Source organism: Haliaeetus albicilla, chromosome 22 (assembly GCF_947461875.1).
Source record: "Haliaeetus albicilla chromosome 22, bHalAlb1.1, whole genome shotgun sequence".
NCBI lineage: Eukaryota > Metazoa > Chordata > Aves > Accipitriformes > Accipitridae > Haliaeetus > Haliaeetus albicilla.
Window position 1 is genome coordinate 9054042 of NC_091504.1, and position 13218 is coordinate 9067259.

Below are 13218 nucleotides of genomic sequence, written 5' to 3' on the forward strand. Positions count from 1 at the left end.
GAGCGTTCTGAGAGTGGCCATGCGAGACTGCTGTAACTAAATCCATATGAAATTAGCCCTTTAATTATACTGGTACTTCTGGGGCAGACTGAGATTTAGGCACTCAAATGGGCCAAAAGTTGGGCTTTTGTTCAGCAAGTTATACAGATGCCATCAGTGAAAATGTATGCAGGTGAATGCAAAAGGTGGAGCTTGTCTAGTGTCTTGCCTCTTTTCTTTTAACTCTGCTTTAGCATCACAATTTGTCTTCACGGGAGCAGAAATCAGTGCTTGATTAGAAGAGTTCATTTTGGTGTGTGTTCATCAGGGCAGACAAGAGCCCAGGCTGTTTTCCTGCCCTTCCCTTTTTTCACATCAGCAAAGTACTTTGCTTTCCTCCCCATCTGAAGTCTAGAGTCAGGTCCAACCCCTCCATTATTGTGCTGAAGGAAGGAACACACACGAGTTACTTGAAAAAACAAGGGCTTTTTTATCTCTCTGTATCTCTGGCCCCAAGGGTGGAACCATCACACCCAAGGTAGTTCCCCATCAGCAGAGCTCAGAGCTTGAAGTGTCACATCAAGGTGGGACAAAAGTTTGCAGGTAAATATAGTGCAGTTTTTGTGTAATAACGGGGTGTATGTGGGTGCAGTGATGTGCTGAAATGCACACAATTGTACAGGCTTGAGCCAAACTGGCCGACAGTTAGGGCACTTCCTTGCACACTGTAAAATTAATTGGCATTTTGCACCACACTTCAAAGAAAGCAGATGCAAAAGACAGTGTTCTTAGTGCTGGACACCTACTGCAGAACCTTTAGGGGGTATCCTGTGACAGCCAGTGAGAAGTGAGAAACTGCATGTGTTCTCCACATCCCTCTCCCAAGGGATGAGAATGAATGTCCTGATTTTAGGACCCGTTCTGAAAATGTTTTTCCATGTTACATAGGGAATCTGTTCTGGTCCTCCCTGTGTGCTGAGATATATCTGATCTGTGAGAGAGATTTCCCATGAGATCGGGCCCAGGCTCCAAGTCTGGGCTGCAGTTTCAGAGTTAACGGTTTCCTATGTTATTTCCGATATTGTAGGCCGCAGTGGAAGGCTGACTTAATACCTTGTGTGCACAGAACCAGAGCCTCTTCAGGCAGCACTGCCACCTAGCCTTTCAGCACAGCCGGCTAGGTTTTAGGGTAGCCATGGTTTGCCTTGCAGCTGCAGCACCATTAGCAGCCACCCCCCCCCCCCCGCCCAGTGCCAGTGCAAATGCAGCCTCTGAGCACTCAAGCTTTCAGCTCAGAAGTGTTTGTGTATAGCTAGGTATGTGCATATCCAGACAGATAGATTAAATATATTTCAAATTGTTGTTAACCCCCTGTTTTCTGGAGCTCCAGGGCACGGGAGCTGGCTTGGGGTTGTTGATTGCTCTCTCCCTTGGCATTTCAGGTAATGTTGCAGCTCAGGGTTAGGCACAGGCTTTGGGCAGAGCTGGACCCGAGCCTCAGTCTGCCCTGAAATAATGGTGAAAGAGGTAGGACTTAAATCACTCAGCGTCACTGTATCCTGTTGGAGAGCGTCCCCCAGCCCCTGACACCTCACGGAAAAAGCCATGAGCCCTTTTGTCACACCAGTATGGGGGGGTGAGGTCTGCAGCCAGGGCAGCAGAGCACAGTGCACTCCGAATGTAATGTAATGCAAGAGAGGAAGACAGCACAAGGCATCTTCTCAGCTAGCAACCAATTTATTTCCAAGTATGTACATATCGCACAGCTCAGCCCAGCGTTTCTCCAGGATCAGCCCACCAAGGTCCCTGGAGCAGTCGCTTACTGCCCCGAGTGCAGCAGCAGTGTGTCTCGGTGTGGGCTCCAGCTGGGATGGAGTGGGGAGAGGGGGCAGTGGCTGGAGGGGGCTCTGGTGCGGTTGCATAGTTTGGCTACTGGTCTACCTGCAAACCTGGCACCTTTTGGAGAGTCACCGGGTCTCTGCCACGCACATGAAGGCATTACCTGGCACCTCTGCTTTCAGCAGCCACCTGCCCAAAAGGTGACTGCTAGGGACGGACTCTGCCTGCAGCTGGGATGTCGGGAAGATGCATCCAAAGGTCACACAACTTGTCACCAATGACAACAGCAGGAAACCCAAGAAGTCCAGCCTGAACTCGAGGCAGAACTTTGTGATAAGGCAGTCCCACTGTATCACCAAGACATGTATGCTGGAGACGGCCCATCCTTGTGCAGTGCTGTTCCTCTTACATTCACCCTCCCGCTCCTCCTCCCATTATCCCCAGGGCTCTTTATTTCCCAAAGTCTTTCTAGATGGTTCCACTCCCATGTCTTGGGATGCCTGTCTCTGATAGAGAACAGCACTACCAAACACTTCAGGCATGCTTGACCAGCACCAACCTGTTATGAAGGGCATGGCAAACAGCACAGGTTGCACTCACTGCCTAGGACCCTGCTCTGAACTGCCAAGGTCCAAAGCACCGCTCCCATCTGAGCAAGGACACAGCAAACCTCTTGTTTCTGTCTGGGATTTCAAGGGGAGCCTGCAGGACTGGGCTGTATTTTGCTAGTTGAGAAGGGGCTGCTGTGAATCCTGCCTGAGTTTCACCCTGGGATCCTTGCCAGAAGTAGAGAGAGAAGAGCTGGCGCTGGGAGCAGAGCCCTGGAGCCCCCGCTGGGGTTCTGCAATGTTTGCCCCTAGCGACTCAGGCTAGGACAAGAGCAGAGCTCCGGGGCGGTCAGGATGACCCCAGTCTGGGGCAGGGTCTGAGCACAGCGCTGTAACCCCACGGAGATCACAGGAGGGGTCGCTGCTGCCAGTGGTGGCAGGTAAGTCACGAAAATGAGAGGGGCTGGCATGTGGGATCTTCCCCCTCCTCTCTCCTTTTTGCATTTCACCCATTCCTTGAAGCTCCCCCAGGGCCTGGATGAACAGGGATATGGGCATACACCCCTCAGCTTTCAACACTAGCAAGTCTTGATCCTCCTGCACTGCTGATCCGGAGGCTCTAGGTCCTCCTGGGCTGTGCCAGGGAGCTCAGGAGCTCTCCTTGCCCCAGCTCTCCTCCCTAAGACGGGCGGGCAGAGGGCCAAGCAGCTCCCTGCAGAGGCACGCTGGCCAAAGTGACCCACCGGGCCGCCTCCTCGCTGCGGCCAGGCACCCTCACACGTCCACGACACAGTCAGGTGAGTTTGTCCGGATAGCGTCAGAGATCATCTTGGCTCCTGACTGGCCGATGCGGTTCCCCTGCAGGCTGGGAGCAAAGAGAAGAGAAGTTCAGGCTTGGACACGAGGCAGAGCAGGATCCTTGGTGGGTAGAAGAGATGCTCCCCAGCTTTGCACCAGCATCATCTGCACCCTCCCCATGCCATCCAGGAGCTCTTGCTGGGACCCTGGTCAAAGGGGACTCTGGCTTTGAGAGCCCCGAGGCAGCCAGGTGAAAAGCTAAAGGGGCTGAGCCAGTCCGTCCCTGTGATATTTTGGAGACTATTTGGCTTTTGGGGTGGTTCTTTGCCCCAGAGGCATCCCCAGAGAGGAGCTGTGGGGTCTGGAGTTGTGCGGGTGTGGTGGCTGTCACGCCAGGAGAAGCACAGGGCACCCTTGCCCCCTGGCCCATCGGGGAGGTCCCTGTAGGGCAGCCAGGAACGGGCAGTGCCAGCGGGGGGGAAGGTCCCTTGATGGTTCCTGTGGTCTCCCCCATCCCTGCCTTACCATCCAGCGCGGCGGCTACTTACTTCACGTAGGTGAGGCCATGGTTGCCCTTCAGAGCGGTGGCGATGCAGATAGCTCCGTCCATGCCCAGGGAGTTTTCCTGCAGGCTGCAGGAGGTGGGAGGGTCAGAAAGCAGAAAGCACTGGCCAGGGAGACATGCCCACCAGGAGGGAATGCACACCATGGGCGTGGGCATTGGGAAAAGCCACCAGCTCAGGAGTTTGCCCTCCTGAGAGCTGCTAGCCTGGCCGTCCCCACGCTGCTCCCTCCAGGAAGGTCTGGAAAGGCTCTTTCTGGCTTACCCCAGGGAGCAGGATACTTACTTGAGCCAGCGGAGGCTGCGGTTCACCTTCAGCGCATTGGCCATTGCCTTGGCCCCTGCCACACCGATGGAGTTTCCCCGCAAGCTGTAAAGAAAGGCAAGGCGGTGAGGAAGGACAGCCTGGGATGGCCCTGTGCTCTCCGTGGGCAAGAGGAGGAGGTGAGAGAGCTGGCCCCACATCAGCAAGTCAAGGGACAAGGCAAGCCAGGTCTGGTAGGACACAATGCAAGGGTGGAAGCAGTGCTGAGCTAAGGACCAGGGTCTCGGACACCCCCAGGGAGCGTTGTCACAGCCATGGGGACTCGGTGGCCCCACCAAGCACTTACTCTAGGATCTGCAGGCTCTTGTTGACCATCAAGGCTTCTGCCAGGGCTTGGGCACCAGCCACGCCAACTGAAGCCACTTGCAGGCTGCAAGAGAACAAGGACCCTTCAGTGCATGTTGTGAGGTAGCCATGGTGTGCTAATTAGACAGGCTGCAACACCATGGCCCCGCCACAGCCTGGATACTCACTGAAGATCTGCCAGTGTTGTATTGACCTTCAGTGCGGCGGAGAGGGCGACCATTCCCTCATCTCCGATGGCATTCTCCTGCAAGCTAAGACACGCAAGTGCTGCATCTGCCCACAGCCCAGCCACCCAGGAGCAGGGAGAGGGGCAGCGAGCACAGGGCACAGTGTGCCAGGCTTTCCCAAACGGCTTGGGGGGGTCCCGGGCCACCATGCACTTACAGCATCCCCAGCCAGGGATGTGCAATGGGGACACAGGATGGGCTGGAGCGCATGAAGGAGGCAACAGGCAAAGCCACCTCCCCTGGAGCAGCATGAGGGCAGAGTCCATGGGCAGGTCCCAGAAGGAAGACACCGCCCAGGACCTGTCCTCCAGTGTCCCCACTTACTCGAGGCTGGCCAGGCTGCTGTTGAACTGTAGTGCTTGTGCCAGGGCTGTGGCAGCTTTTGCCTGGATGAAGTTCCACTGCAAGCTGCAAACCGGAGAAAACAGGAGGTGAAGCCTGAGGCTGTGAGGATGCCCCAATCCCTCCAAGCTTAGCACCCATCTGCTCCCATCCAGGGAGATGACCCCTGTGCCCATGGATCCATCCAGGATGGCACAGCACACCTCCCATGGAAGGGCGACCCAGGGAAGCCACTCTCACAGCCTGGCGGGGCTGAGGCCCAGGAGCAGTGTCCCTGCCCTGCATCCACACAAGGGGCTTCAAACCAAGGCAGGTCCAAGGGGGAACTTACTGGAGGGACGTAAGCGCCCGGTTCTCTTTCATCGCTAAAGCGATGGCCTTGCCACCTTCATCATGCAGCAGGTTTGCCGCTAAGCTAGAGGCAAGGGACAGAGAATATAAGTCACACATGCAGAGTTTGGGACAACTCCAGCGACACTGTGCAGCAGCATGGGTGCCCTCCTGGGGCCCGTGGGACTTACTCCAGCTTCCTGAGGGTGCTGTTGGTCCGCAGGGCACGGGCGATGGCTGGGCCCCCCTCCTTACTGATGGAGTTCTCCCGCAGGCTGGGAAAAGACATGGAGCTGGGGAGGAGTGTCCGAGGCAGGGCATCAGCTGCTCCACCACAGCCCTCCTCGCCGCCCCACTCTGGGGCTGAGACCATCTATTACGACAGCAGTCTGTCTGACTTGCATCTCCATCAGCATCTGCATCCCCATCAGCATCTGCTTCTCCATTCCCTGCATCTCCATCAGCATCTGCATCTCCATTCCCATCATCCCCATCAGCATCTGCATCTCCATTCCCTGCATCTCCACCAGCAGCAGCATCTCCATCAGCATCTGCATCCCCACCTGCATCTCCATTCCCTGTGCATCCTACAGCTGTGGGCACCCATGGCCCATCAGGGCTTTTTCCCAGCCTCCCATCCCTGCTGCCATCCTTTCATTGTGAGACATGGCTGAACCGATATTGTCCCAAGGGGAGAAAGCTAATCATGGAGAGAAGATGGTTGCAGCTGGAGGAGGGACAGAGGCTGCTATCAGCATCCCAGAGCACTTGTGGAAACAACCAGGGACAAGGAAAACTACTCGCATCCCATGTCCCGGTAGCAGCTTTTGGCTGGGGTGGCCAGAGGGATTGTCACTTACTTGAGGTTGATGAGTCCCTTGTTGGAGGAGAGAGCTGCTGTCAGCGCAGTGACCCCAGCGCTGCTGATGGAGTTGCTCTGGAGACTGAGACAAAGAGGGGAAGGCGTGAGGATGGGGCCAGTCTTGGCATTGCAGGTAGGCTGTGTGGTCATGTTTGGGGTGAAAAGTGCCCGTTTGCCTGTTTTACTGAGAAATGGGCATCTCCCAGCCATGGGAGACAGTGGGGAGCTGCGGCTAAAGGACCAACTTTGGGAGCAGCCAGGCCAGGATCAGCATCTCCTGCTCGCCACGGCAGCACTGGCCCCACTGAGCAGAGGTGACAGGCTTTGCTGGCACTTTGGGGCAGCCGAGGTAGGGGGGGAGGTGTTGCTGGAGTGAGGAGGCTGGGGTCTGTTGGGCAAGCAGGAGACCAGGCACAGAGGGGGGACTTACTCGAGGCTTTGCAGACTGTGGTTCACCTTCAGAGCTTCAGCCAAGGCAACCGAGCCATTGTCTCCTACTGAGTTGCTGGAGAGTCTAAGACACAAGAGGAAGAGCAGGTGTTACCCGCGGCCATGTTGCAACTGGCTTAGATCTGCCGGCAAAAGATCTATCTCCCCCAGGCTCTTTCTGCTTCAGCAATAAGCATGAACTTGCTGTGGTCTTACTTCCAACCTACATACACTTCTGTCCTCGTGTGTTGGTTTTGACCTGAACTAGCTTTTAATGTATCCACAGGGCCTGGAGACCTGCCACTTGCCTCTGCTGGAGGGAAGACTTGGGCTCTCAGTTCTTTATGTGGCTCCCTGCATTCCCGGAGATATGAAGAGCATCTCTGCAGGGTCGCTCCGAAAGCAGCGCTGTGGTCCTTGTCCCCCTCCACCCACGCCAACCCCCTTGGCCAAAGCTAGCAGAGTCTATCCCACCTGCGTCGCATGGCCAAGCCCCCTGCCCACCAATCCTGCCCGTAGATCCTGGGAGATGTGGCACTGGCGTCGCCATCCCTCCACCTCATGCTGCTCTTACGTCAGCTCCTTCAGGCTGCAGTTCTGTTTCAGTGCCTCCGCTATTTTCCTGGCACCGCGGGCTCCGATGGCATTTTTCTGCAGGCTGCAAAGGTGAGGAAGGTACCCATGAATGTCAGGTGCCACGTCCCCATCGGTGGCACCTCGGTCTGCTGGGTGGCTGGGAGGGGGGGACAGCAGGTCCCGGTCACTCACTGCAGGGTTGTCAGCCTGTGGTTGGTCAACAGGGCCTCGGCCAGGGAAGTGGCACCATCCTCCTTGATGGTGTTGTGCTGCAGGCTGCAAGGAGAGAGAAGCGAAGGCGTGCGTGGCAGCCCCTGTAGCGGGGCGAGGCGCCATGCAGGGTGGTGGTTGCCTGCCCTGGCATTTGCTTCCCCCATCCCTGGCGTGAGAAGCATGTCTGACCCCTGAGCATCCCTACCTGGGGGTCTCCCTCCCTCCTCTCCCATGGGAGATGCCTCCTCCTGTGCACTAGCAGCCTGTGAGCTCCCATGCAAGGGATGGACCTCGACCTCAACTTCAACCTGGACCCACTGAAGCTGAGAGGCAGGAGGGTCCCAACATCTCCGGCCCAGGGCTGCCCCAGTCACCTGGTCTCTGCCAGCTGCACTCATGCTTGCTGCCCGGCTCAACCAAACCAGGTTGTGCCCAGGGTCTCCCCGCCTGCTGGCCCTTGAGGCAGGGAAAACCTCAATGGGACGGGAGAGGGCTGGGGGGGCTTGTCCTGGGGATCTGCTCTCAGAGGTGCTGCAGAAGTTGAGACTTACTTCAGGCAGAGCAGGACTTGATTTTTTTTCAGCGCATCAGCCAGTGCTTTTGCTCCAGTGGGGCCGATGGAGTTGCTTCGCAGGCTGGGGCAAGACAGGCAGAAAAGCCAAGGTTAGCAAAACCAGAGCGGGATGTGCCCACTTTAAGCCAAATGCCTCCAGGTGGAACCATCCCAGGCACTGCTGTGGGACATCAGGCCAGCAGCTCACACCTCTTGAGCGGTGGTGGCTTTGGGGGCTGGAGATCTTCCCCAGCTCGGTCAGGTGAGGTGGGATCCAGCCCTGCTGCAGCCATGGTAATGGTTCCCAGTGGGGAATGCATGCGTGGCAGGAGCTAGTAAAGGGGGAACACTTACTCCAGCACCGTCAGGCTCCTGTTCACCATCAGCGACCTGGCCAGCGCCTTGGTTCCCTTATTGCTGATCTGATTTTCTGCCAAGCTGCCCAGAAAAAGAAACATTGGGTGTTTTTCAGGGGGAGAAAGAGGTTTTTGCAGCCCCTGGCATGTCCCAGGACAAAGCTGGGATGGGTGAGCAGAGGAAAGCCATGAGGAGCATTTGGTTCGTGGTACAACCATGCAAAGTGGTGGATGCTCCAAGGTTTGCTCTCCTGGGGTGGACACCAGGCAGGGGATTGCAAGGACAGGGTAGAAGGGAAGTTTCTAGACTTAAAATTCATTTCTTTCATGAAAAGGGAGCTCAGATCACAACATGGGGGACTCTATGTGCAGCCACAAAGAAGGGCAGGGGGGTGGCAAAAGTGGGGACCCATATGTCTGCGGTGAGGCATCTCCCTGCGTGGGGGTTGGGAGCCTGTCCCCTCCATATGTCAGATGCTCCATGCAGTACCTTGGGTGTCCAGCAAATAGCCATGACTTTGGGAAGCAGTTTGTTGGGATAACCCATGGATTTCTACACAAATTTTTAGGAACAGCGAGGAGGTAGCGGTCCCAGGAAGACTGGGTGAGACAGCCTGCCCAGCCACCGCAAGGACACGGTGGGTAAGGTCACTGTGCCTGGGTGCAAGAGATCACATAAGGCTGTCCTTGTCCCCAGGCACCCTGGGGAGCCAGTGAGAGAGATGTTCCTGGAGGACCCTCACCCTGGTTTTGAGGTGCCCCCAGCTCCGTGCTGCATCCCCAGGAACAGCCTGTCTGCCCTGGGCCAGGTCCTACCTGAGCTTCTGGATCTGGCAGTCCTTCACACTCAGCACACTGCCCAGCAGCTCCATCACATTGTCCTTAAACTGATTATTGTCCAGCCTGGAGAAGATACAAGGAAAGAGCAAAAGCAACCATTTGGAGAACAAAGTGGAGAAAGGACTACTCTCCTGTGTCATCTGCCCATCACAGGTGGAAAAACTCAAGCACAGAAGCAGAGCAGACCCAGTGCCATTCCCAGGGCAGCTCCCTGCTGATGGACAATGTTGGTGGGCCCATGTCTCCCATCGACACCCAGGATTTTGAGTCACAGCCCGGTGTCCCTGCTTGCTTCTCCTGGTGCAATCTGACCAGGACTCACCTGAGGTTGTGGCAGAAGAGGAGCTGGGAGAGCAGGCTCTTACAGATGTTGTAGGTGAGGCAGTTGGAGAGGTTCGTCTCCTCCACACAGACATCAGAGACCTGCAGGAGATAAGCCAGGGCAGAGCAGTTCACAGGGGTGAGCATCCCGGCCAAGCTCTCGTTCTTCATTGCTTCTTCCACAGTCTTAGCAATCTCCATGTGCTGAATTTCATACAGGCAGTGCATGGTATTCACCGTCCGTGAGGAGATGATGTAGTCGGTGTTCAGGCAGCCCTGGAGGAAGTTGATCGCTTGGCTCCTGAAGCTGTTGTGCTCGTCCTTCACCAGCAGCCATCCAGAGAGCAGCTTGTTCACCTGCGGGGAGAGGAGCCCAGACAGAAAACGCACAAAGATGTCCAGATGCCTGTCCTCTGCCTGCAGCGACCTCTGAACAGCACTCTTGAAGTGGTTGAGGAAACCCAACTTGGGCCAGGACATCCCGCTCTCCGTGAAGAGGTCAAATATTGCCCGCTTTGCAGCCGTGTAATAATAAATAGCCGCTAGGAACTCCTGTATGGTTAAGTGGGAGAAGTAGTAGGCTGTGAAGGACTGCATCTCTTCTTTGAGTAGGAGGCGACTGCACAAGCTGCTCTGCAGCAAGGAAAGGTCAATGCCATACGCCTTCATGTCCTGCTCATAAAACACATATTTCTTTTTGAGCAGCCCATAGAAGGCCAGTCTGCCCAGGCTGCCCACCATCTTCTTGCTGTTGTTCATAGCCTGCTCAATCCTGAGTGTTTCTTTTGGCTTTTCTGGCCAGTCACTGCTCAGAGCCATTTTAAAATAATAGGAGTATATTTCTGATAGGGTCTTGGGGACAACAGTTGTTTCTTGGAATTGATCAGTGCTATTTTTAAGGTAATAACCGATTGAGGAGCCAGAAATCCAGCAAAAGCCAGGAACAGTGCACATGACGTGTAACGGCCTGTTAGCCCTGATGTGATGCAGGACTCGGCCAGATAGGTCTCTGTTGTCAAGGAACATCTGGTCCAAGAAGTCCTGCATCTCTGCAGCTCCAAAACCTCGTATTTCCGTCATCCGGTCAACAAGCCCACCGGGGATTTGGCTGGCTGCTGTTGGCCGTGACGTGACCCAGACAGAAGCCTCCTGCAGCAGGTTGCCACGTATGATGTTGGTGATCAGGTTGTCCACTTGGATCTCCTTTTTGGGATCGGTGCATACTACCGTGTTGGAAAAATCCAAAGGAGTCTTGAACTCATCCAAGCCATCGAGGATCAGCAGGGTCCTGGCGGCTCCTGCCGAGATGCAGTTTGGCTCAGTGATGTGAGGGAATGCTGAGCAGATGAGCCTCTCAGCAGAGAGCTTCTCGTAGGTGTTGAGCTCCCGGAAGGTGAGGGGCAGGACAAAGATGATGTCCCTGTTGATCTCCCCCTTTGCCCAGGTGTAGACAAACAGCTTCACCAGTGTGCTTTTGCCAATCCCAGCCACTCCGATGGTGACAGAGATCCGAGGTGGGATGCTGACCTTGGAGAGAGGCAGGAAGAGCTTCTCCAGAGGGATGCTCTTGGATACATTTCGTAAGCCTTTGGTGGCTTCAATCTGCAGGATGTCATGCTCCTTCTGCTGGATATCAGTCAAGCCTTCCACCAGCAGCAGGTTCGTGAGTCGCTGGAGGGGACCCGTCTCCAAGCCATTCCCATAGTAGCTTTGGAGGCTCTCCAGGTGCTTCTGCACCATGGGTTCTGCACAGCGAGAAATGAAATGAGGGCATGAGGAGGAGGATGGTAACCACAAATGCAAATGAGAGATGCTGCTTCACTTTTCTGTTGTGCCCATGCAGAGGGGATGTGCCAGGGCCTGGAGGGCACTAATAGGCTTAAATGATCCTGCCCAGCCTCACCCATCAGTCCAGGAGCCCATTTAAGCTCAGCCCTGGGCCTTCAGCCCCTGCCTAAGCTATGTTGTAGGAGTACTTGCCTACAACACCATCGTGCCTGTGCCTGCTATGGACCTTATTGATCTGGACCTTGATCTTGGACCTCATCGTTCTACACTTGCCTGGTGACCACTGGACTGTGTCTGAACTTGGTTGCCCTCACTGGACCTGATCCTGACCTCTGGATTGACTTCCTGGCTTGACCTCAGCCTTGTCTCATAACCATGGACTTGTCTAATGAGTTGGACTCATAGCTGAACCTGATCACCATCTCTGGACCTTTCCTGCTCACCTGGCTCAGGTACCACGACCCCTGGTATAGTGTATTTAAAGCCTCCAGCAAAGGCTGGACAAGCAGGGGATGGTGCTGTGAGAGATTCAGAGCAGACACCAACCAAGGTTGGAGCCTTCCAACCAGGAGGGAAACCTGGGAAACCTCTCCTGGGAAAAGGGTTGCAAGGAGAGCCTGAAGTTGGGGCAGCCATCAATGGATGGGGTCAGGAATTCCCAGCCATCCTCCTCCTGCTGTCCCCCTGTTCCCAGCCCAGCTGCTGGGAGTGACTGGTGTGATCAGGACACTGAGGACATTAAAGGTTCCTCAGGCTACCCAGAGAAGTGTGCTGAGGGCAGCAAGGGGCCTGGATGAAGGTACCTCAAACCTGGCAGAGAACCCTTGTCATCCCCTGGCTGTGTCCTTCCCCAGCGGAGACCCTGAGATAGCATCGTCACTTGCACAGACACTCCCATCGGAGCTGCCAACGCTGCCCAGCTCTGTGCGCATCTTGGGGTGCTCCAGCAAGCGCCCACAGCCAGGACATGTGTGCAGACACCCCCTCATTGGGTCCAAAGTGGACTGCCTACCATAGACAGTGATGTGAAGGTAGAGCTGGGAATTGGTGGTCTCGATGAAGGTCTGCAGGGACTGGGAGGCGTAGCTGCCCTTGCCAGCCAGGACATCCACCACTGCCCTCACCTTCTCGGGCAGGGAGCTCGCCTCCTGCGCCCGGCCGGCCTCCTCCGCCGTGAGGAGGTCCAGTCTCCGCAGGTAGCAGATGATCTCCTCCAGGAACTGCGGTGAGATGGACCTCAACAGCTGCTTGCGGTAGCGGTTGATCCAAGCCTCTGTGGGAGAGGAGAGCAGGAGAGTTAGGTCTTGAACAAGCCCTGGGCATGTTCCTCAGGGGTGATGGGAAAGGCAGCAGTGGAGCAACTCATCTGACTCTGAAGGTAGCAGGGGGTAAACTAGAGCCCTCCAGAGCAACCTGCCAAAGTCCTCCTTGAGATGATGCCATCCCAAAGCTGTGGCAGGCTGTTTTGTGAGGAGCTGCTTGGTCAAGGCAGCAGCTATTGAAACTGGAGTCAAATAAACTGAAGAATGCAATCATGAAATCACATTTCCTCCTGGAAACCAAGCCCATGCAGAGATAAAAGTCTGAGCAAGATTATTTATCTTCGGAGACAGCCGTTCCCCCTGTACCAGCACAGCAGTCCCCAAGCCCTTGGACTAGGAACTGCTGTTAACCCTCACACCTTGGTGCGTGACCTTGTCCCATTTTTTGAATCCAAAACTCCACTGAGATGATGGATGTCCAGCTGCCCAGCCACCACTCACCTTCCATCAGAGGCTTCCCGTGACATGGGTGATCCCTGGGTGAGGAGTGCTGTGTTGGCAGCAGCACAGCTGTCCCATGGACTGCCCCACGTCCCCCCAGCCTGCTCACAGCACCAGTCGAGGCTCCTCAGCCTTTATCCATGTTCCTGGTGGAAGAAGAGGAAAAGCATCGGGAGCAACATGGGACGGAGCACACCTTGAGTTAACGTGGTACTGACTGTGGTTGAGCCAAGGGCCCATTCATCAGTTTTTGACTAAGAC

At 55.6% G+C, this 13218-nt stretch overlaps 1 protein-coding gene across 1 annotated transcript; it reads right to left on the reverse strand.

The window, feature by feature from the left end:
* Positions 1–1711: 1711 nt before the first annotated feature.
* NLRC3 (NLR family CARD domain containing 3) lies at positions 1712–13048 on the reverse strand. The gene is made up of 18 exons (XM_069809321.1): positions 12958–13048; positions 12225–12467; positions 9408–11163; positions 9062–9148; positions 8244–8327; positions 7888–7971; positions 7316–7399; positions 7122–7205; positions 6549–6632; positions 6117–6200; positions 5448–5531; positions 5258–5341; positions 4909–4992; positions 4525–4608; positions 4338–4421; positions 4013–4096; positions 3713–3796; positions 1712–3231 (listed from the first exon to the last, which is right to left on the reverse strand). Exons 1-18 carry the CDS (start codon positions 12962–12964, stop codon positions 3141–3143), a joined length of 3276 nt encoding a protein of 1091 aa, XP_069665422.1. The 5' UTR covers positions 12965–13048; the 3' UTR covers positions 1712–3140.
* Positions 13049–13218: the final 170 nt, after the last annotated feature.

Excerpts from the sequence above, each read along its gene's own strand:
- NLRC3 (XM_069809321.1), bottom strand. Across the intron at positions 5,342-5,447 it reads AGCACCCTCAGGAAGCTGGA|CTTAGCGGCAAACCTGCTGC; the intron begins GTAAGTCCCACG and ends CCTTGCCTCTAG. Across the intron at positions 3,797-4,012 it reads CGCAGCCTCCGCTGGCTCAA|CCTGCAGGAAAACTCCCTGG; the intron begins GTAAGTATCCTG and ends CACCTCCTGCAG.